General features: G+C 48.5%; 1 protein-coding gene across 1 annotated transcript in view; it reads right to left on the reverse strand.

The window, feature by feature from the left end:
- Positions 1-22,698, reverse strand: part of TENT2 (terminal nucleotidyltransferase 2) — a 693,839-nt gene that overhangs the window by 406,552 nt on the left and 264,589 nt on the right. Inside the window, exon 7 of the mRNA XM_085632248.1 lies at positions 11,689-11,755. Within this exon, the coding sequence (XP_085488374.1) occupies positions 11,689-11,755 (67 nt within the window). The remainder of the gene's footprint in view (positions 1-11,688; positions 11,756-22,698) is intronic.

Consider the following 22,698-nt stretch of genomic DNA (forward strand, 5'->3'; position numbering starts at 1 on the left):
GCAGAGTTGAGGTTCTGGGCACGGACTCAGGGGTCTCCCAGGGTCAGGTAGGTACAGTTGGTTCACCCTTAGCGGCTCTAGGGCGGCCGGGTGCAGAGAGAGTTAGGCCCAATGTTGTCCTATGAGGAATAGGGGGGCCTTGTTTGGTGGCTGCTGCCAGGGGTGAAAGCTAGGTTTTGAGTAGAGCCTCTACTCATGGGAGTCCCAGGGGGATCAGAGTTCAAAGGTAGCCAGGTCCTCCGGGGTTTCTGAGGTTGCTGGCCACAAGAGATGCCGGGTTTGGAGCAGGAGCAGGTTCGAGGTCGACAGGCCGGTAGGGCTGGGACCAAAGCAGTTGGTGTCTCCCTCTCCTTAGCAGCTGCAGGGCAGGTCTTCTTTTCTTCTTGCTCTTCTTGTAATTTCGGAATCTGGGGAAGGAAGGTTTAGGGTGCCCCTAAATACTAGATTTAGGGGCGTTACAGGTAGGTGAAGGGCAGAGGCCAATGGGTCCCTGTCCTGGGGTGGGTACACCCCCTATCCTGCCTCTCTCCTGTGGGAGGGGGGCAGGAGCCTAGTCCTGATTGTGCAGGGCTTCCCATCTTCAAGATGGCGAGAGCCCGGAGATGTGCTTCACCTCGCCTCCCCGACATGAGGGGTGGGGTTGGCAGGCTGGCACAGCCCCTGTCCTTATTTGGGGTTTCCAGCCAAGCTTCCCGACAGAGTGGGGGGTTGCAGTGGCCTGGGGAAGCTCACAGAGGCGGCATGCCTTTGAAGCTTCCCCCTGCTCATCCTGGGGAGGAGATTTAGCACCTCGCCCAGGATGTGCATTGTTGCAGACCCAGGAGAGCAGGGGCTTTCCTACCCAGGGGTCCAGCAACATGTCTGCTGTGTGGCAGCCTCAGAACAGACATGGATTGTAGGTTAGGTTTTAGGGGGCATCTCTAAGATGCCCTCTGGAGTGGTTGGTACATTAAATCCCACACTGGCATCAGTGTGTGTTTAATGTGCTGAGCAGTTTGATATCAAACTTCTCAGTCTTCAGTGCTGCCATTATGGTGCTGTGGAGTTCGTGTCTGACAAGTTCCCAGCACCATATACTCTTAGCTGGCAGCACTGCACTTACAGGAACCAGGAATGGACCTGGGTACTGTAGGGGCACAGGGCTCCTGCCTCTGTGCCCACACCACTGGCATAGGGCACCCAGCTAGAGGGGTGGCTGATGTATGCCAGGGCAGTGTAGGTTGTGGGCATGGCACACAGGGATGTGTGCCATGTCGACTCTCTGTTTTGTCTTGTATCCAGACACTCAGCCTGCAAGAGCAGTGTGTGTGTGTTAGGGTACAGGGCCTCTAAGGGTGGCACAATGACAACTTAGAGGCCTTCCCTGGTCACAAGGCCCTGGGTACCTAGGGTACCATTTACCAGGGGCTGACATGTGGCCAGGGTTTGCCAATTTGGGTTTTGGCTGTTAGGCAGTTTTTTTAGGGAAGGAACACAGGCCCTGGGCACCTGGTTGGCAGGAGCCCAGGGCACAACAAGGAAAAGTGCATCAGCTATTAGGCAAAAAAGGGGGAGGTTACTGCAACAGAAACCCACTTTCTTACAGGTGCGACTTTATTATGTTGATGGTGAACTCTAGATCGTGCAAGAGGTCTACGGTGGCCTGGGTATGAGCCAAGCACCGTCATTTATATACACTCTTGATCAGCAAGTAATCCAGGTAAGGGAAAACGTGGATACCACTCCTCTTTAGTTGGTCAGCAACAACAGCAACACACTTTATGAACATCCTGGGGGCTACGGTGGCTCGAAGGGTAGCACTTTGAACTGAACCCACTGGCCACTTACCACAAATCGGCAGGATGGATTGGGATGTGAAAGTAGTCTTCCTTCTGGTCATGAAGTAGCCTTGCTCTAGTAGAGGGATAACATACTGGAGAGAGATGATGTAGAAGTGCTCTGATAGGCTGTATTTGTTAAGGGGCCTGAGGTTGAGTATAGGTCATCCTTGTTGGAGATAAGTACAGGGAGTAAACTCATTTGCCACATTGGTTTGTTGCACAGGATCTATGGTCACCTTGCAAGCGAGAACATTTGCTTCCTCTTGAAGGAGGTGCTGATGTTCTTGGAAGAGGGTGTGTCTGGAGGGGTGGCAGTGAGTGCTAGAGAGTAGCTCTGCCCTACGATGAAGAGAACGCACGGATCAGAGGTGATCTATCACCGTGACAGAAAATCATGAAGTCTTTTCCCGACAGGTGTAGTGTCATTGGAGGGTAAGGGGCGTGAGTCACCGTTTGGCAGAGGGAACGCTCTTAGCCGTTCCGCCTTTTCCTCTACCACAAGAGAGGTTCCCACTATAGTCTCCCCTTGAATAGCTCAGTGCAGGTATCTGCAGTCACTGCAGTCTTCGATAGGATGTAGTGGCTTTGGGGGAGGTGGTCTTGGCCCCTCTCTGTACTGAGACCTCTGAAAGGTGCCCTGGTGAGTAGGCCTTTGTAGTGTCCCCATAGCCTTCACGGTATCGGTTTCCTTGTCTATTTTTCCGAGCATCTGGTTTGAAGAGGTGCTACCCATCGAAAGGCAGGTTGAGCAGATGCTGCTGTACCTCTAGCTTAAAGCCAGAGGCATGCAGCCAGGCATTGTGGGAATAAGGACGCTGGAGTTGATAGAGCGCACTTCAGTGTCAGTGACATCCAGGGTACAGCAAATGTAGGAGTTGAAAAGGAGCTTCGCCCCTAGAAACAAGCTTGTGGCCCAGTTTTCTGGTAGTGGTGTCTATGGGACATATGGACCACGTGAGAGTCTGAAGGAAGTTGTCCCTTGATGAATGCGGGGTCTGAGGGAGAAGGTTTATATTTCTTATCCACCGTAGGGGTGACCATATGTGGTTTGCCTTATTTATTTATTTTTTAACTAACTTTTATTAGGTTTTTAGACAAGCAATATCACATTACATCAGTACAGTTCTAGATTCATGCATCCCATTTTAATACTGACAATCTAATGAATGAATCATTCAACCATAATAAGGCATCAAGTGGCGCACCCTATCTATGTATGGTCAGCAGTCTACTACTCTAGTAGCCATACTCTGCTCAAGAACGGGGCAATTATTACTTTCATATTTCAATTCTACAAACCCTATGAAACTATACCCAATTATCCCCCCCTCGCCCCCCCAACCCACCCACCCAGGCGTGTCATGTTTGCTGCGCTTATACAGCTAATTCACTGGCTTTCCAGCCCAGCTTTTAACAATTACTAGTACAGCCTTAAACGATACCTGCATCACCAGAGGGAGCACACCAGCCACAGACAGGCATATTGCTTTGAATAGGATTCGTACACTGGACTCAAGCATTTGGGCTTTAGACCTCTCCCACCTGGACATATGCAGTTTGCCTTACGATACCATTTTCACCATGCATGGTATAACAAGGCATACTGCATGTTCTCTTTTAGGAGTTGTTTCTACACCGATAGAAATTTCCGTGTTGCCTCTTGCACAGTTACTGTAAAATCTGGAAAGAGCGATATTCCCTCGAAAGTTATGCTACCTTCCCCTGCGCGTGTCTGAGCGCTGTGTCCCTGTCTTGAGGTGGGGTGGTGAGGTGAAGGATGTTTGGGGGATGATTTCCTGGTGACCTGTTATCGTAGGATGGGTTCTACCACCAGGTGCTCCAAGAATGCTTCTTGGGCAAAAGTAGATAGTAGCTTTTTTTCTATATAGTCTTCCATTTTGCCCCTGCTGGTGGATTCGAGGACTCACAGAATTGCAGATGTTACTGTGTTGCGACCGAGCCTAAAAGTCTGAATTTCTGGCTGCAATCACACACTGCACTTTTACGTATTTAGCAGTGTTTCTCCTTTGGCATGAATATCATTCTCGTTTTTTTTTTGGTTTTTTTTTTAATTCTTTGCTCTGCTTCCTGCAGCAGTGCGCTGCACTTCTCCTGTTTGTGATATAGGTTATCCATACATGTGTCTGGCACACTGGGCTACAACTTCTTATATTCACCGAAACTTGCCCTTATACCGAATCCATGGCTCCCACTCACATCTGAAAAACGAAAGCAGCGCACTCTACATAAATATGACCTCCACTCCTTTGGAGGACAGGACTATCCACAATATCGACTCAGCACACAGACACCTCCTTCATGTACAGATTTATTCTCAACATCCTGCATCCCTTCCTACCCACTCACTCCTGACAAATTCACTCCGCTCAGCCTCTTGATACTGGACCCAGACGGGTCAAATCTCATCACCAAGTTCTCCCGTGTCTGTACATCTCTTAAAAGTGCCCACGTAGACAGGATACGGGAACGGTAGGAGAAGGACCTTGGACACCCCCCTACCTGACAAGGATTGGGCCTTCTGCAGCACACAGTCTAAAATGGTCTCCCCCAATCACCAACACAAGCTCCTACATTTTAGTTTCCCACATAGAGCCTCTGTGACCCCAGCGGACTATCCCGTATAGACCCCTCCAGATCTATCCAGTGCCCTAAATGCTGAGGCCCTGATGCAGATTTTCACATCTAACCTGGACTTGCCTCCTGGTAGATACATACTGGACAGAAATATTCCAGGTCCTCTCTAAGATGATCTCCATGCCAGTTGTCCCATCTCCGTTCAAACCCTCCTGGGCAATGTCTCCCCTATTCCCATAACAAGCTGCAGATTTACTGCCATTGAACTTCTTCTAGCCAAACAGGAGATCGCGCTCCACTGGTGTAGCTGTGTGCATCCCACTGCTAAGGCCTGGCTTCACAGCATGATCTACTGCAACCTGACGAGTGAAGTGTACTCTTCTTTACAACCTCCCACAGCCCGCCCTAAAGATATTTGGCAGCCTCTTAGACTATTCCTCCTCACATTGAATTCAGACTTCTCCTCTACCACCCCTCAGGCGCTTCCTATGCCACCCTCGGACAGTTCCAGTCAGGGCACTGACATGTGCTCTTTCACACAGCATCCCATCTTTCCTGTCCGCAGTGACCCTTTTTCTGCTTTCTTAACAATGGTCTGCTTTCTTACCCGCCTCCACTATCTCACATTGGAATGTTCTTCACTCATACAAGTCATGCAATCTTTTGATATACAAAGTGATGCCCATACCTTGTCATCAGTATCTTCTCTTTCTGTACTGTTAATCTGAAAGTCTTTAAATAAAGGTTTTATAAAAATAAAATAAATACATACATGCGTTTAAGGCATCCACTTTGCTGTCTATTGACATAAGATTTACTTATACTGTCCAGAGGACCGTTCTTCTATCTGCGTACCCTTCGCATGCGTCTTGTGGGCCTTCCTAATCATCTTCAGCAGTGTTTTCTGAGCCTGCAGCTCTAGAACCGAGCCTGGGTACAAATTGCAGCTTCAGCTGCTTGGCAACGGATTTTCCCATTTCTATACCTTTTGTATGCGGGACAGTCTGGAATTCCTTTGGATTGCCCTGTAGGCTCCGGATGCTTCCACAGCTCAGTCAGCACTGCAATTGGACCAGAGGGATGGCCAGTGTTTCTGAAGTTGCTTAACCGTGTGCATATGCATGCCTGTCCAGCTGATAATATAAAACAGGTCTGTCTTTTAATGAGCTGCATGCCTGCCTTGTGCCTGGACTTTGTTTTGGGACTTTGTTTTGCTTCTCTAATTAACATTTTTATATTTATCAGCCCAAGCTCCCAATTTACCTAGGAGTTTAGCTTTGTCTTTGCTCTCACCACACAAGTGTTGTTTATTGGGTCAGGGTCCAGCCTATACCCGCACTATATAGGTGCAGGTGAGTGGGGAGAGGGGAGGGTGGTAGGCTTCTCGCGGACAGACATATCCACTAGCTAAATCCGGTTGTTTTATTTTAGGAGTCTTCTTTCTTAGAGAATGAAGGGGGCCTAGGTGTGAAGGATTTCTTAGTTTACTGGGGCTCTTATACAAAGGGTCAGGGTACATTGGTCATTATATTGGATAGGGGACTTTTAGTTTCAGGAGCCTCCTAACAAGCGGCCCGGACAGCAAGCAGCCCTCATTGTAGTCTGGTTTCCCTTCATTGTATTACCCATGTCTCTTACCCGGCCTCGTTTCTTCTCCCCACGCTTCCAGTTATTATCCCGCGAGTAATGGAGAGAATAGCCCCTACGTGCAGGCTTCGCTTCTCCGCTCATTGTGTGGCTGTCCGTTCACCGCTGATTCGCCAACCATGTCAGGTTTTGTCTGTGTGAGCCCATCTTCCTTCTCCGCGTGGATACTTCAGGAGTACAGCAACAGCTGTGTGATTTTGTGGACATCTCAAGTTACTCCAGCCCAAATACCATTGTTTATTGAAAGGCAACATCGCAATTTTATCTTGTCCACAAACGCAGTAATCGGTTACCTTGCTTCCACCTCTACATATATTTAGGAGCCTTCTAAAGCCAGCATTTTCACAGCTTACATGTTTCAGCATAATTTATAGGGATTATGTTGGATTTTTCCTCCAACTGCATGAGCCTAACTCCAGCGTGGCCATTTTGCAAGCCAGCTCTCTGGCACCTCCCATTAAGCACATTTTAGAGTCATGGTTACTAAGATGACTGACCGTTTGTGCAAGTAGACAAACTGATTTATAATATTTTTTTATATTTTTAATAATGTTATTAAGGTTGCTTTTGACTGCAAGACAGATCGGGAACCTGAGGGAGATGGACCTGAAATGCATACTGAATGAGCCCACCGTAGTTCCAATCTGACAATATAACTTGGGGCCAAATGTGATTTAAACTTTTTTATTACACTATGCCTTGAGAAATCTAGTGCATATTGTGGGACCAAGCGAAACGCACTGTCGCTACTTCATGATCTACTTCATTATGTATAAAAAACCTTGACTGAAAGGCAACTTACAAATCCCTTAGAAGAGTGACAGAGCTGAAAAACCGTTTATTAGTCAATCTTAATACATTTGAATCTAAATATAAAATTAAGCACTGTCAATAACATAATGCTAATGATTTTTCCATCCTTTCATGTAAGGGGCAAACTTCCGTTTATCTTTTCAATGACTTCATAAATATCCACCAAAAATAAATTGTCAACTTACCACAAACCCAAAAATAAGCCTCAACAAGCATTTACAATGCAATGGTCTCGGCATTGGTAAAGTTAGAGCTTTTGGCATTGCTCATGACATTATTTTTGTTTACGTTTTTGTTTTTAAAACATTTAAAGAAACGGCATTGTTATTTACAATGTCAATAGCTTAATCACTCTCAAATGCGAGACCTATTGCATTTGCACCCACACACAGATTAAGCTATTGACATTGTAAATAACAATGCCGTTTCTTTACAGGTTTTAAAAACATAAACAAAAATAATGTCATGAGCAATGCCAATAGCTCTAACTTTAACAATGCCGAGACCGTTGCATTGTAAATGCTTGTTGTTGTGCCTGCTGGGAATTCACAGAGGGATTCTAAGCAGGCGAGGCCCGTTTACAGCTGCCGAGGTCTCCTTTGTGAGTGCGAAAACGAGGTAATTGCCACACAACCCACTTCTGATCCCTGTACAAACTTTTGTTTGTAATGGGCACTTCTATTCAGGACTCAATGTACTGAAACCCTAGAGACACCTAATGCACGGATTACAAATTCCTCTGTAATTATAATCCTGCACAAACTCCTGTTTGCCGTTGGTGCTGCAGTTACCAGTGGGTCAGAGCTTATTACTGGGTTTAATAAAGTCTGCGTACCCCATTTAAATATTGGCATGTCGAATCTGCTGACATTTATCGAAGGGAAAAGGCCCTGTAAATACCCCAACAAGCAGATTTTTGCGCGATTGGCGCCAGAATTCACAGGTTATGTCCCGTAATGAGGGCTAAACTCGAAAGAACGAATATTTACTTAGCGAGACTTTGGATGATATTTGAGGTTTCTAGTGAGGCTGCAATCTCATGGCCCTACAAGCAGCAACTACTAGCCACACTCGCCTACATGGGACACATGGGTCAAATGCATTCCTGTTCTCTTTCACTATTCATAACCTCCTACCTAACCTGTGGAGATTTTGGAGTATCACATGGAGCTGTTTTGTCTGAACATGCAGAGTGAGTGCTGGCATCTGAAGAGGAGAGGGCTTTTTTCCCTCTCTAAGGGTGCTATACTTTCTGGTGCATATACTTACTGCACGTCTAAGGTACATAGCTTTAAAGAGAGAGAGTGGTCCATACAATTTACGGTTGTTCTTCCCTTCGCTAGAGTTTGATCAGACACCGTGTGCTCTAGGGTCAGACAAGCCCGGAAAGTGGGGCTGCTGACACTTTGGTTTGGGGTTTTCATAGCAGCGCGCGACATTGGGGTAAAAGCACGTGCCCGTTCCTTCTCTTGAAGCTGTCCAGAAAAGCTGGCGTAGCTTGCGCGATAGAAGCGACATAGAGAGCCCCCCTACGAGGGGCAGTTTGCTTCTATGATCTGTGATGAAACAACCCTTCAAGGCGGTGGTGGCCAGCTCCTGCCGTCCCTGTAGCGAAGGGAGGGGCTGCAGCGCCCGACCACATTTGTTTGTGAGGAGTGGATGGCTCTTCTGAGGTGGGGCGCACTTAGGCCCTTTACGTGTGCAGCATGAGTAGGGACAGAAAGCAATTTCAAAGAAGGCCATTTATAACCGGGAAAGGCAGCGCAGCCCGTTTTTTTCTGGTCCATCCATAAGTAAATAGAGAACACGAGCTTACAATGGCTTTCTGTTGTGCAAAAGCTCAACTATTTTGAATAAAAGGGAACAATAGGATTTAGAAGCTGCTCTGGCACTTAAGAGTTTCTCATTTTCTGAAGAGCCGCCCTCCAGTGTGCTGCGTATATGCATCTTGCTATGCAAACCATTGCTCTACTTTCTTGCACCCACAACAGCTATCCTCTACACTGCTGGTGGGGGGCGGCCTGAACCTACCTGGGTATGGCCCTGTTAGAGAGCAATTTTGAAGGGGTTACCCGCAAAAGTACATCTTACATGGGTAATATTTCACGTTTTTTAACGCTCAATCTCCTGCTACCTCGGAGCTCTCTCAAAGTGGTTTCAGGACATCATGTTTGAATGAAAAAACACACCAAACAAAAGGAACACTACATGCGCTGTTGTATTTTTTTTTCGCAGTTTATATACACAAAAATATGTGGATTAATTGTGAGAGCTATATGTCCACAGGTCCCGTAGGTTACCATTTCTGGGCGGTCAAGTTACCCTTTCTTATCCGTAAGACAATACCCACTTCCAGAGATATTTCACTCATGGGCAAATATTAGGGTAGTTCAGACCTCCGCTTCCCATATATACCAAGAGTATTCCCAATCTTAATGTTAAGGAATGCATTTGTTGGAGGCCTTCGGGGGGAACGGGCGTTTAATGCGTTAAAATTAGTGGAGTAGATAAAAGTTACCTCTCTCCATGTTGATCACCACTAGATGCCGAAATAGGATCAACCTCAAACTTTCATATGACGCAGGCCCTGCACCCGTATCTTTAATAACTGTCACCATTGTCGGTGGTTCTTACTTTATCACCTTTAAAAGATGTAAATCTTAGCGCAGCCTGCCCGCAGCCTGCCCTTATCTGAACCTTATAAACAGGGTAGGCCGGTCACTGCTCAGGGCGCTCACTGGGCTGTCCCAGGGCTCAGAGGGTGATTAAGTCGGGAGTAAGCTCCTTCTTGACAGATAGAATGCATTCTGCTGCCAACCATGCACTGCCTTCGACTAATTGCAGCATGTAGCAATGTAAGTGGATGCTCAGGTGACTAAACACAGTCTGCCGTCACATTCTATAAAACGCACAGTGCGGAACTATGCAAGATACGCCCTTGTGCGACACGTGCATTGTTTGCTGGAGCGATGAGTCCGTTTATATTTAGCAAGTTTCAGAGGTAATATGAGCGCCTGTTGGGGAGGCTTCATTCCCATGTTATGACCAGCACGGCTCCCGCTTGAGGTGTGCCCCTCCCTCTCCTCCTCACCGCCCCCACCCCCGTTTTCCTTTTCCCATGACCTATACAGTGCTTCTATTCTTTGTGGAAAGTCTCGACATACATTTGTGTCAATAGCAGACCTGTTTTACTGTGAGCAGGCAGCTTGTGAAATCTCCCCTAGGACCACCCAATGTTTGCAGTCGGCTGCGAAATTCTCCCCCAATGCAGATCTTTTTTCCTTTCTCTCGGCTCGATTTAACAAGATCCCGTGGAACGGCGACAGAACCAGGACAGACCGAAATAAAAACGTGACTCACAAAAACGCAAGGGCTGTGGAATCAATCCATCTTTGTCGTAAGGTACCCACACATATCTGCACATACAAGCCGCTCCAACCTGATCGACGTTGGTGCTGTTGAGTAGGTCGCTCCCGCCTTTGCCCTGTAGCATGGCCTCGGCTTCTTCCAGGTCGCCTCCTGCGCAAGCTGCCAGAAATTCGGCGGCTCCATCGAAGCGAACTGCCCGCGCCTGTCCGCAGGGCTCAGCCGCCTCCTGGTTAGTGCAAGAGGCAGTCCAATGCCGCAGCTGCTCCCGCCGCCGCTCCTTGGCTTGCGCCGCCGCCCCCTCCGCCATCTTGTGCCTGGCACAGCCCCGCCCCTCCCCCTGCTAGATCTTTTCCGTCTTTTTTTCTCCAACTGACCGGGCAGGCGCGATGGCATTAACGCACGAGTGGGAAATACACACATAACCAAGTGTAAGAGGAGTGGCGCAGCGGCCAGGACAGGGTGAGGAGAGGTGAGGAGACCAGAGCAGCAGCCGGACGAAGGGGGAGCGGACGAGCACACGACCGCCTTTCTCCGAGGCACAGCAGAAATGCCTCGGAGAAAGGGAGCGTCCTTTTCTGATTCGGGGGCGTGTTTTGCTGTTGTCTCCTCCCTGAGACTTTTCGCAAAAAACACGCCCCCCGATCCGAAAAGGACGGGGCATGATTGGAGTGACGGGACCTCTTCTCCAATGGCTGGCCAGCATTTACTAGGCCAGCCAATGGAGAACAGGGGAGAAGAGGGGCGGGTTCAAGCCCCTCTTCTCCCAAGTCATTATCTCTCGCGAGCGAGACTGCGCAAGCGCAGCCATCGCTAGCCGAGACCTAAAAAGGGGAAACTAGTGCTTTCGTAGCACCAAAAAGGAAACCCTGGGATTGGCTGCTTATGGGAGCTCTATCTAGAAAAAAAGTATCAATTAAAAAAAATAATATGTGACGTTTTACTGTAGCTTTGCAACACACGGAGATGAAGGGGCGAGTGAATGAGGCTGAAATAGATTCAGCAGATTTGCTTTTTTAGCGTCAGTAGTAAAACTGTTTGATTAGAATCGAACGGGCACACCAACGCTGCCCTCTCCACCCACCAACCTAATTAACAATTTTTGGGGAAACCTTTTTCAACACATCTCTATTACATATGCTTAAAAAATCTGAGATTATGTGAACATAACTGCATTTATTAATACGCTTTTTAATTATTAATTATGTTACTTGCTTGAATAGCTAAAATGTACAAATTACACACAGGGAGACAGATTAGTTTGCCAACAAACTCGGCACGAAATCATGGACTAGATTATGATTTACACACGTGAGATGCAAATGTGATGGTAATAGGGGCTCGTACATACTTATATCAGCCTAACAGCAATTAAAAAACTAAAACACAATTCTTTCCAAAAAAATAAAGTGTGTAAAATTCACGAAGCACAATGGAAAATACTGACCTGACCTTATCCCTGAACTTCACTATTGGCACTTTGGCTCTAATCAGCTGAGGTTTCTCAATGTAAGCTATTAAAGCAAAAATGAAAAAAGAAAAAAAAATATATGATGTAAACTATCATTACAAGTGAAATACAATACTTTCTAATTTATTTATTAAATGTTTTATTAACTTTTGCATCTTTCAGCATTTACAGGTAAGAAAAGCATTTTCAATTCAATACATACCAAAGCGATAATCCAGAGACAGCAATACATGTAACATTTCTCGATGCGTTTTAATATTACATTCACCTCTCATGCAACCGGAGTAAGTAAAAAGAACGCATTACCCTGGCTAAGACCCCACGCCAATTGTAGTCTTCAAAACCCCCCTAAAACCCTCCAGCACCCCCAGATTGTTTGCCATTTTTTTGGGGCATCCCTTCCCTGGTACACCACCTGCTCTGCTTTCCGACACCAGTCCAGATCAGACATCCACTTCCTTATGGTTGGGGTTTCCATCTTACCCCACGCCCTGGCTACATAACGCCTAGCGACTCCTGCTGCTAGTGTCACCCAGATGGTTTGAAATCTACGCCTAGGTTCTTCCCCTGATGCATTCAGTAATAACTGCGTGGTGTGGCTTTCTGGCCACACCACGCAGACAATGTGGGCTGCCACCTTTCCGGCTGTAAAAAAGACTGTCCTGGAATAGTAGGATCTATGCAAGATCCTCAACTGAACCAGACGAAATTGCGCCCTGATAGCAATTTCCCTTGGGTTTGTATGGCCTCCGTCCATTCCTTATCAATGTCACCCAGGTCTTCTGACCATTGTTCCTGCAAGTGTACCAGAATGTCTGGGGAACTGAGAAGTAATTTTCTATAAACCAATGAGATACCCTTATTTGGCACGGGATTCACCAAGAGCAGATGCTCTAATGGAGATGATTCTGGCAAGCCCTCCCCTTTCTGTATGTGGCACCTCACTATATGGCCTAGTAGCAGGTATGTGTAGCGCTCAGTTTCAGCCGTGGTATATTCCTGGTAGAGGTCTGCAAATGAAGTTATAGCCCGACCCCTCCATATATCCCCCAGAAATTCTGTACTAATTAGTTCCCAACTTGACCCCTACCTCTCTAATAAAGTCACTGTGTCAAAATGGGGTAGAAGTCATCAACTTACTGCGCCATCCCAATTATTGCGTCCCTTTTTTTCCATGCCCTGACTACAGACTGTGTGCGGTGACAAGCTTTGCTCTTCGCGACGCAGAGTGAGAACTGAATCGTATCTCCCATGGCCCATTACATATCTATCCACACGAAAAGCGTGCTCCTGTCGTGACCCAGTCATTGATCACTATTGATTGGGTTGCATAGTAATAGAGCCTGGCATCTGGGACCCCTAGCCAACCATCGTACAACCCACTCTGCAATATATGCAGAGCAATACTAGAGGTGGAACTCTGCCAGAATCTATTTTCTGAAACAAAGTCATTGGGACGCAAAATGGAGTATTCTGCCAAATGTACAATAACCGCTGGAGTGTCATCATTTTGGAGAAGGATGCCCTCCCCATCAGCGGAGAGGTAAGTTATGCCAATGGGCCATGTCGCCTCGTAGTCTCTCCAATAGGGGAAGCACATTGAGACTTATAAATACTTGAGAATCCCGAGAGACATTAATGCCCAAGTACTTGAACCCCTCCTTACATTCTATGTTTTAACTGGAAAGCAAATACCCTTTTGCTTAGTAAAATAACTATGTTCATATGTCTGTAGTATTTGGTTACATGATACTTTTACTTTTTGATGGAACTCTTACATTTACTCTTTTTCAGAAACGTTAGAGAAAGTAAATACTCCTGTGCTACCAAGTACAAGTTAGTATAGCAGCTCTTCTGTTCCTAGACTCGGTTTTGCCCTTCCAATTGTTCTTCACCTGCCATCCCTGCCTCTTAAAGTCCCAGGAGCACTGTAAAACACATATATAGAGACCTATTGGCTATGTTTTTCAATAGTGAAGGCAGTAATCCTTGTTATTGGCAGGGTGAGCGTGCACACTGAGCAGCATTTGCTGCTGCTTTTGGGCCAGTCCAGACGGATTAGTTACTTACCTGTAATCCTAGTTCTCTTCCAGGGGTATCCTCATCAAAGTCATAAGCATTAGAATATTCCCGCCCATGTGCGGGATCCCGGAAACAGTATATTATAGGTGCCCCACATATATATATCCATACATATATACCTATATGTATACACAAGCAATTGCAGCCCATAAACCCTAGAGCTGAACCATGCTGTAAGTAATTTCCACTACACATAAGAGAATAGCATTATAAACATGAGAAACAACATTATAACTTGTGTGGAAACTGTTTTAATGCTTAGAAAACAGCAGAAATTCTTAGAAAACACTGAAAGCATAGGAAGCTCCCAGGCTGCATTGCAAATACCCAGTCTAAAAAGACTGAAAAGCTAACTCATAGCTGCATAGCAAAAAACTGACACCGTGCCTTTAAGGCACACCTGACCCCCACCTTCCCATCATGCCTCAGGGGTGGCAGTTAGGTCAGTTGTTCTTTGCGGAGACTGAAAAGTCATGGCACAAAGAAATAATAACCTCTGAAAACTATCACACCTTTGCCCGGGGAGGCGGGAGGGTTGCTTATGACTTTGATGAGGATACCCCTGGAAGAGAACTAGGATTACAGGTAAGTAACTAATCCTTCTCTTCCAGGGGATCCTCATCAATAGTCATAAGCATTAGAATAGAATAGCGAGCCTCACCTCATCCCCCTGCGGGCAAAGGAACGAAAAACAGAGAGGGAACAGTATGCTCAGATAGACCCAGCTACCCAAACAGGTTCCTCAAGGAGGCTTGGCCTACTTGGGCATCCGCCCTGGAATCGGATTTGAGGCAGTAGTGCCTGGTAAAGGTGTGAACCGATTTCCAAGTGGCCGCCTTGCAGATCTCTGCCATTGGAACGTCATGCAAGAAAGCTACTGTGGCCGCTTTCCCCCTAGTAGAATGAGCCTTAGGGGCCAAAGGTAAGGGCCTTTTCGCCAGCTGGTAGGCTAGGGTAATGCAGGAAACAATCCATCTGGAAATGGATCGTTTAGCCGCTGGGAAGCCTGTTCTCATGGCGCCATAGTTGACAAACAGCTGATCCGTCTTCCTAATGCCTCTGGTACTTGGCAGGTAGAATTTAAGTACCCTCTTGAGGTCTAAGGAGTGGAGCGACCGCTCAGCCGGGGTCGCTGGGTTCGGGAAGAAGGATGGCAGAGAAAAGGACTGATTAATATGAAAATCAGACACTACCTTAGGGAGAAAAGATGGATGTACCCTTAAGACCACTTTGTGTCCTGACGAGTCCACCATGCTAGGGAAGATTTCGCCACCTGGGAGAGAGAGATTCGATCTCCCCAACGGCCTGTGGACTGATCCCATTGGTCCTCCAGGGCTTGCTGCAAAGGTCTCATACGCAGTCTGGCGTTGGGAATTAGAAAAATGCAGGACGCCATGGAACCCAGCAGAGATGCTACCTGCCGGGCTGACGGCCTCCGCATCTGCTGCATAAGCCTGCATTTCTTCTTCATGGAAGACAGTCTCTCCCCCGAAGGATACGCTCTTCCCACGCTTGTGTCCAGAACGGAGCCAAGGTAGTGGATGGACTGAGTGGGCTGCTGCACGGACTTTGCCATGTTGACGTGAAGGCCGAGAGCGTGCAACTGTCTCAGACAGATTTGGAAGTCTTTCTTCACCTGCTGCTGGGATGGAGCCTTCAGCAACCAGTCGTCTAGGTACGGGTAGACGAAGAGACCCCGCTTGTGTAGGCAGGCTGCCACCACTGCCATACATTTGGTGAAGACTCGCGGAGCCGACTTGAGTCCGAATGGAAGGACTTTGTACTGGTAATGCTTGCTTCCAACCACAAACCGCAGGTACCTGCGGTGATGTTTCGCTATTGCAATGTGAAAGTACGCATCTTGGAGGTCCACCGAACACATCCAATCCCCGACTTGCAGATGTGGACATATTTGGTGAAGCGCCAACATACCGAACTTCTCCTTGACGATGACTTTGTTTAGGAGACGAAGGTCCAGAATCGGCCGAAACTTGTGCTCTTGATCTTTCTTGGGCACCAGGAAGTACCGGGAGTACACTCCTTTTCCGACCTGCGAAGGAGGAACTCTTTTGATGGCCTGTTTTTGCAGAAGGGCCCTCACCTCCTGTTGGAGCAGTTTTAAGTGGTGAGGACGGGACCTCTTTGGCGGGATGTCTCTGGGACGCGCTCGAAAACGTAGCGCATATCCATGACGCAGTATATTCAGCACCCAGCGATCTTTTGTGATGCTGTCCCACTCTGCTAGATGTTGTGACGCACTTCCTCCCACTGGAGTGGGCAACGGCCGTAGAGGAAACCACAGCTCATGACTTTCCTCCTCTTGTGGTAGTGGAGGACTGTTGCTGGTGTCCACCTCTGCCCCTGCCGGACTTTCCGCCTCGAAACTGCGATTTTCCTTGGGGTTTGCTCTGAGACCACTGAGGGGTTTGAACCCTCTGTTGAGCCCCTTGCGTTGGGTGGGTCGAAAACGGCGCTTGAATTCCTTTTTCTTCTCCAAGCCCGCAGCTTTGAGGGTGTCCAGCTCAGTTTTCATGCGCCCCATCTCCTCATCTGTGTGAGTGCCGAAGAGGGAGTTGCCAGAGAACGGGAGGTTTAAAATCCGTTGCTGTGCGTCTGGCTTGAGCCCTGTCAGCCGCAACCAGGACGACCTCCTGGCGCACACGCCGTGTGTGTAAGAGTGGGCTGAGAGTAGCGCACCATCCGCCGCTGTGCTAATCGACTGATTAGCCACCAGGGCCCCTTCAGTAACAATCTCCTCAAAGTCCTTTTGGTCCTCCTTGGGGAGCTTGGACTTGAATCGCTCCATCGAGTCCCAGAGAGCCCTATCGTATCTGCCCAGAAGCGCCGCCGCGCTGGAGATTTTGAGGGACGCCGCCGCGGAAGAGCAGGCCCTGCGTCCCCAGGAGTCCTGGGTTCTGCTCTCCTTATCTGGAGGGACGGAAGAGGAGGCCGACGCCGTCTGACCCTTTCTTGCAGCTGCCACTATGACGGAGTCCGCAGGCGGGTCCATCTTCACAAAGACGGGGTCAGAGGTAGCTGGCTTGTATTTTTTTAGGATACGAGCCGGAACCGCTTTGACGGTCGCCGGGGTGAGAAAGGTGTCCATGACTGGTTCCATGATTCCTGGGACCAAAGGCAGCACTGGACGAGAGGCAGACTTCTGGTGAAGTGTTTCAAAAATCACCGACGTGGTGACTTGGGGGACAGACATCTCAATCCCCAGCTTCTGCGCTCCCCGCTGCAACACCTCCTGGTAGGTGTTGATGTCGTCAATGGGCGAGACCCTGGACACTGGGCTGCCCGATAGCGTGGGTGAATAGTCCCTGATGGAGGACCTGGAGGAGGAGGAAGAGGACGATGATGGAGTCCTCCGCTTCCGGCGATGATCACGAGCCCGTGATCCAGATGAACACCCCTCCCGTCTGGGGGAGCGCGATCTGCGTCGCCTGGAGACTTCTGACGTGTTGGCCTGGGGGGGGACTAGCTCTGTCCACAGCCGCCACCAGCCGTTGCAGCGGAGAGTCATGCACTGGGCTGACGTATTCCCACAGCCTCCTTGTAGCCCCTGAGTCCTGCCAATGACGTACTGGCAGCAGCCATCTGGGCGACAGATTAATTGTCCCTTGAGTCTGAGGGGAAGACCTACGGGGTTGGCCTGCAGGTTCTCGCGGAATTGCCGGTCGTGGAGATGCCCCTGAGTGAGAGGAGGAATGGCGCGACGCCGACTCTGTCACCAGGACCACCGACCTGTCCGAGGCCTGTCTCGACGTCGAGCCCGTTCTTGACGTCGATCCGTGGCGTCGTCTTCTTTCTCGGGGACTCTTCTCTCGACGTCGAACGACGCCTCGATGTGGACCGGCGGCCATGTTCAGTGGGCGAAGAATGCCGCCTCGACGTCGAACGGCGATGTGAAGCCGACGACGGAGGCCCTCTCTCCCTCGACGCCGAACGCCGCGGGGACACCGGCGGAGATGCTGCCACTCTCGACGTCGGCGCAGATGCCAACCTAGACGCCGAACGCCACTTGGATGACGACAGCGGAGGATCCTGTTGTCTCGACGTCGAACGCCGATGGAGCCTCGACGACGGAGGGGATCGTGCCCTCGACGACGGAGGGGTGACACTCCTCGACGCCGGTCGTCGCCTGGTTGACGACGGCGGAGGGTCCATGCTCCTCGACGCCGATCGACGTCGAGATGTCGACAGCGGAGGTTCCCTGCTCCTTGACGCCGATCGCCGCTGGGTTGGCGACGGCGGAGGTTCTCTGCTCCTCGACGCCGATCGTCGCCTGGTTGACGACGGCGGAGGTTCCCTGCTCCTCGACGCCGATCGTCGCCGGGTTGACGACGGCGGAGGGGTGGTGTCTCTCGACGCCGAACGTCGCCGGGTTGATGACGGCGGAGAGGCTCTAGATCTCGACGCCGATCGTCGCCGAGTTGACGATGGCGGTCTGGACTTCGACGTCGACGACGTACCTGCTCTAGACGGCGAGCCCGCTGTCGAAAGTCTCTTTTTGGAAACACGACCTACCGGAACATCTTTTCTCAGCGCCGAGCCCGACGCTGAGACGGAAGGACGAGAGGACTTGCTTCTAGATGAATCTCTAGGCCTCTTGGAGCCCTTCCTCACCGGAGATCGGCCTCTGGATGGTTGTGCCAGGCCATAAATGCGAATTCGCTCTCTGTCCTTCAAAGGTCTTTTGGACAGGCTCTGGCAGTGAGTACATGTCTTGGAATCATGATCCTCCGGTAGACACAGGATACAGACCCTATGAGAGTCAGTCCTGGCCTTCTTCTTGCCACAAGCAGGGCAAGGATCGAAAAGAGAAGGCATTTTAAGTTGGAAAAAAATGCCCAAAAATGCCTAAAAAAGGCAGCCTCTTACTGACTTAGATGTAAAACGTCGAAGTAAGGGAAAAAACAGTTGAAAAACAGACAATATTTTCTGACAAACTCAGAAAAAAGTGGAGCTCTGTTGCCAGGATCCTTCCAGAAGGAGCCGGAAAGAACAACTGACCTAACTGCCACCCCTGAGGCATGATGGGAAGGTGGGGGTCAGGTGTGCCTTAAAGGCAGGGTGTCAGTTTTTTGCTATGCAGCTATGAGTTAGCTTTTCAGTCTTTTTAGACTGGGTATTTGCAATGCAGCCCGGGAGCTTCCTATGCTTTCAGTGTTTTCTAAGAATTTCTGCTGTTTTCTAAGCATTAAAACAGTTTCCAAACAAGTTATAATGTTGTTTCTCATGTTTATAATGCTATTCTCTTATGTGTAGTGGAAATTACTTACAGCATGGTTCAGCTCTAGGGTTTATGGGCTGCAATTGCTTGTGTATACATATAGGTATATATGTATGGATATATATATGTGGGGCACCTATAATATACTGTTTCCGGGATCCCGCACATGGGCGGGAATATTCTAATGCTTATGACTATTGATGAGGATCCCCTGGAAGAGAACTGGTTGCATCTTTTAGTTTTTATGGTGGGGAGAAGGGTTTACATTACTTATCAGGTGACATTTGTGTCAGAGGGTGGCACTCTGTGTCACATGACACCAAGTACTGTAATGTGACTTATCCGTAGCTGCTTCCTGTTATGCGCTTCATGCGAACTGTAACACCGTGAATCCTGACTTGTTAATCCTAAATACTTGAGCTGCTGTCGCCCTTCATTTCTTTCAACTTTCCCTTTAGATTTATTTATTTCTCAATGGTGAAAATTTCTATGACGTAAAGATAAGCCAGAAAGAACCACCACAGAAGCCGCAGTTACTAGCAGTACATGATAGCGATAGTTGGGGCATACCATGCAAGAAAGATGGCACTTTCTCACAACATGGCACACATCCCTGTGTGTCATGCCCACAAACTACACTGCCCTGGCATACATCAGCCACCCCTCTAGCAGGGTGCCCTATGCCAGTGGTGAGGGCACAGAGGCAGGAGCCCTGTGCCCCTACAGTGCCCAGGTCCATTCCTGGGCCCTGTAAGTGCAGTGCTGCCATTTAAAAGTACATGGTGCTGGGAGCTTGTCAAACACGAACTCCACAGCACCAGAATGGCAGCACTGAAGCCTGAGAAGTTTGGTATCAAACTGCTCAGCACATTAAATCCACACTGATGCCAGTGTGGGATTTAATGTACCAAGCACCACAGAGGGCATCTTAGAGAGGCCCCCTGAAACCTAACCCACAATCCACGTCTGTTCTGAGGCTGCCTAGGCTGCCACACAGCAGACATGTTCCTGGACCCATGGAGATGAGAGCCCCTGCTCTCCTGGGCCTGCAACAATGCACATCCTGGGCGAGATGCTAAATCTCCTCCCCCAGGATGGGCAGGGGGAAGCTTCAAAGGCATGCCGCTCTGTGAGCTTCCCCAGGCCAATGCAACCCCCCACTCTGGCGGGAAGCTTGGCCGGAAACCCCAAATAAGGACAGGGGATGTGCCAGTCTGCCAACCCCACCCCTAAGGTGGGGGAGGTCAGGTGAAGCACATCCCCGGGCTCTCGCCATCTTGAAGATGGGAAGCTCTACCCAAACAGGACTAGGCTACTGCCCCCCTCCCACAGGAGAGAGGCAGGATAGGGGGTGTACCCACCCCAGGACAGGGACCCATTGGTCCCTGCCCTTCACCTACCTGTAACACACCTAAATCTAGTATTTAGGGGCACCCTGAACCTTCCTTCCCCAGATTCCAGATTCCAAAATCCGAAGAAGAGCTAGAAGAAAGAAGACCTGCCCTGCAGCTGCTAAGAAGAGGAAGACACAAACTGCTTTGGCCCCAGCCCTACCGGCCTGTCGACCCTCGAACCTGCTCCTACTCCAACCCGGCATCTCTTGTGGCCGGCAACCTCACAAACCTGGCTACCTTTTGACTCTTAGCCCCTGGGACTCCCATGAGTAGAGGCTCTACTCAAAATCTACTTCTAATCCCTGGCAGCAGCCCGGAACCGCGAACCCAGCACACTCTGCACCAGCCAAGCCTGGCCTGTGGCGGAGTGAACAAAGACCACGAAGACTACCCCACGGCGACTGTGACGCAGAGTCCGGCACCCAAGGACCTCCCTCGACACTCCTGAAGAAGCCTGCAGCCTTAGTACAAGGGGCCCCCCCAACCGCGATCAACAGAGGGTAAGATTTCCCGACACCAAAAGGCACCCCTGCACCCGGTGCCCCGCGGCCCCCTGTGCCCAATCCCGGGGTACCTACCTATCCTCCAACTACCCAACTTACCTCTCGAAGTGGTGGTGGCACCTGAAGAATCCTCGTCCCCGAGCTTGCAGTCTATTTCTAAACCAGAGATTTCCCATTGAAATCAATTGAGCGCACGAAGGATTCAAAAGCACCCTGCACCCAGCCGCCCGATTGGCCCTGGCAGTGCAACCTCTACACCTATCTACTTCCCCACTTGCCCTGAGTAAGTGACCAGGAGCCCAGCTCCCACAGCCGCGTGGCCTGCTAGTCAGCAGCCACCAACCAAGGCCCCCCTACCTCTCATAGGATAACATTGGGCCTAACTCTCTCTGCACCCGGTCGCCCTTGTGCCACTGGAGGTGAACAAACTGTACCTACCTGACCCTGGGAGACCCCCGAGTCTTTGCCCAAAACCTCAACTCTGCCAGTCGAGTACTTACCTTTAAACCGATAACTCAATTTTCTTCATAGGGTAACATTGACTGGCTTTTTCCTGAAATTTCTTCTGTGTGTGGACTTTTCAAATCTTAAAATATTCACCAAAAATCACCTGAGTAACGAAAACACTTACCTGCTCTTAGGTGAGCACAGACTCTGAAAAATACTTACAACTGTACTTACCAGTAACCCAATTTTCTCCCATTGGAAATCATTGACAGTTTTTCTGTGAAATTTCTTTTAAGTGTCAATTTCTGCAAATTTTAAATATTCTTTAAAAATCGTATAACTTCTGAAAACGTAATTGCTTACCTGTTTTGGATAAAGGTCCCAGTACTGAGTCTAGGTACCCAGGACTGAATTACAAAAGTAACGAGAACATACTATACCTGTAACTTGAATTTTCTTCCATAGGGAATAATTGACTGTTTTCTAGGAAATATTTTCTAAGAGTCAATTTTTTAAATAGCCAAATATTGTCTAAAGATCATCACAGTAATTAAGTCGACTTTTATCACTTGATTCTAAGTACTGACCCAGGACTGAATCTAGGATCCAGTCCTGGAATTCCAAAAGTAATCCTAAAAGTCATCTGTGGCAAATAACTTGAAACTTCCATTGAACACAATGCAATATTGTGTTTAAAATAGTGTTGCCTATTGCAACCACTTGTAACGGTTTACAAAAGTCAATTGCATATTGTAAAAGTATTTATATACAGCATATCATTCTGAAAAAAGTATATTTTAATTCCAATTGTTGGTTCTAAAATATAACAAGCATATATTTTTTTATATATAAACCATTGGCCTAGAGTTCAGTTATTGAGTGTGTGAGACCATTTGCTGACTGAGTGTGTACAACAAATGCTTTACACTGTCCTCTGATACTGCCTTACTGCTCGACCAAGCTACCACTTTAGAGAGTAAGTGTTAGAAAACCCCGGGCAACCGGGTTAGCAGTCACCCGGTTTTTCCCAACACAAGGGGTAGCTTGGCTCGAGCGGTCGGGGGTCAGGCACTGTGTTAAGCGTACGTCACACCCTCACAATAACCATGCGTGCATCCGTTCCAAAAACGACACTACACCGTAAAAATTTATGAAAATATATCTGTGTTTATCTTGTTTTCTCTTAGTTGCAGGTTAAATAAATAATAACACACTTACAGTACACAAAGCTTCTTCTGTAAAAAGGGTAGGTCAGATAAATAAGCTCAGATCATAAATAATCAATGAATAAATAGATGTGCATAAAATACATAGGCAAATAAAT

Source organism: Triturus cristatus, chromosome 2_1 (genome assembly GCF_964204655.1).
Source record: "Triturus cristatus chromosome 2_1, aTriCri1.1, whole genome shotgun sequence".
In the NCBI taxonomy this organism is placed as follows: domain Eukaryota; kingdom Metazoa; phylum Chordata; class Amphibia; order Caudata; family Salamandridae; genus Triturus; species Triturus cristatus.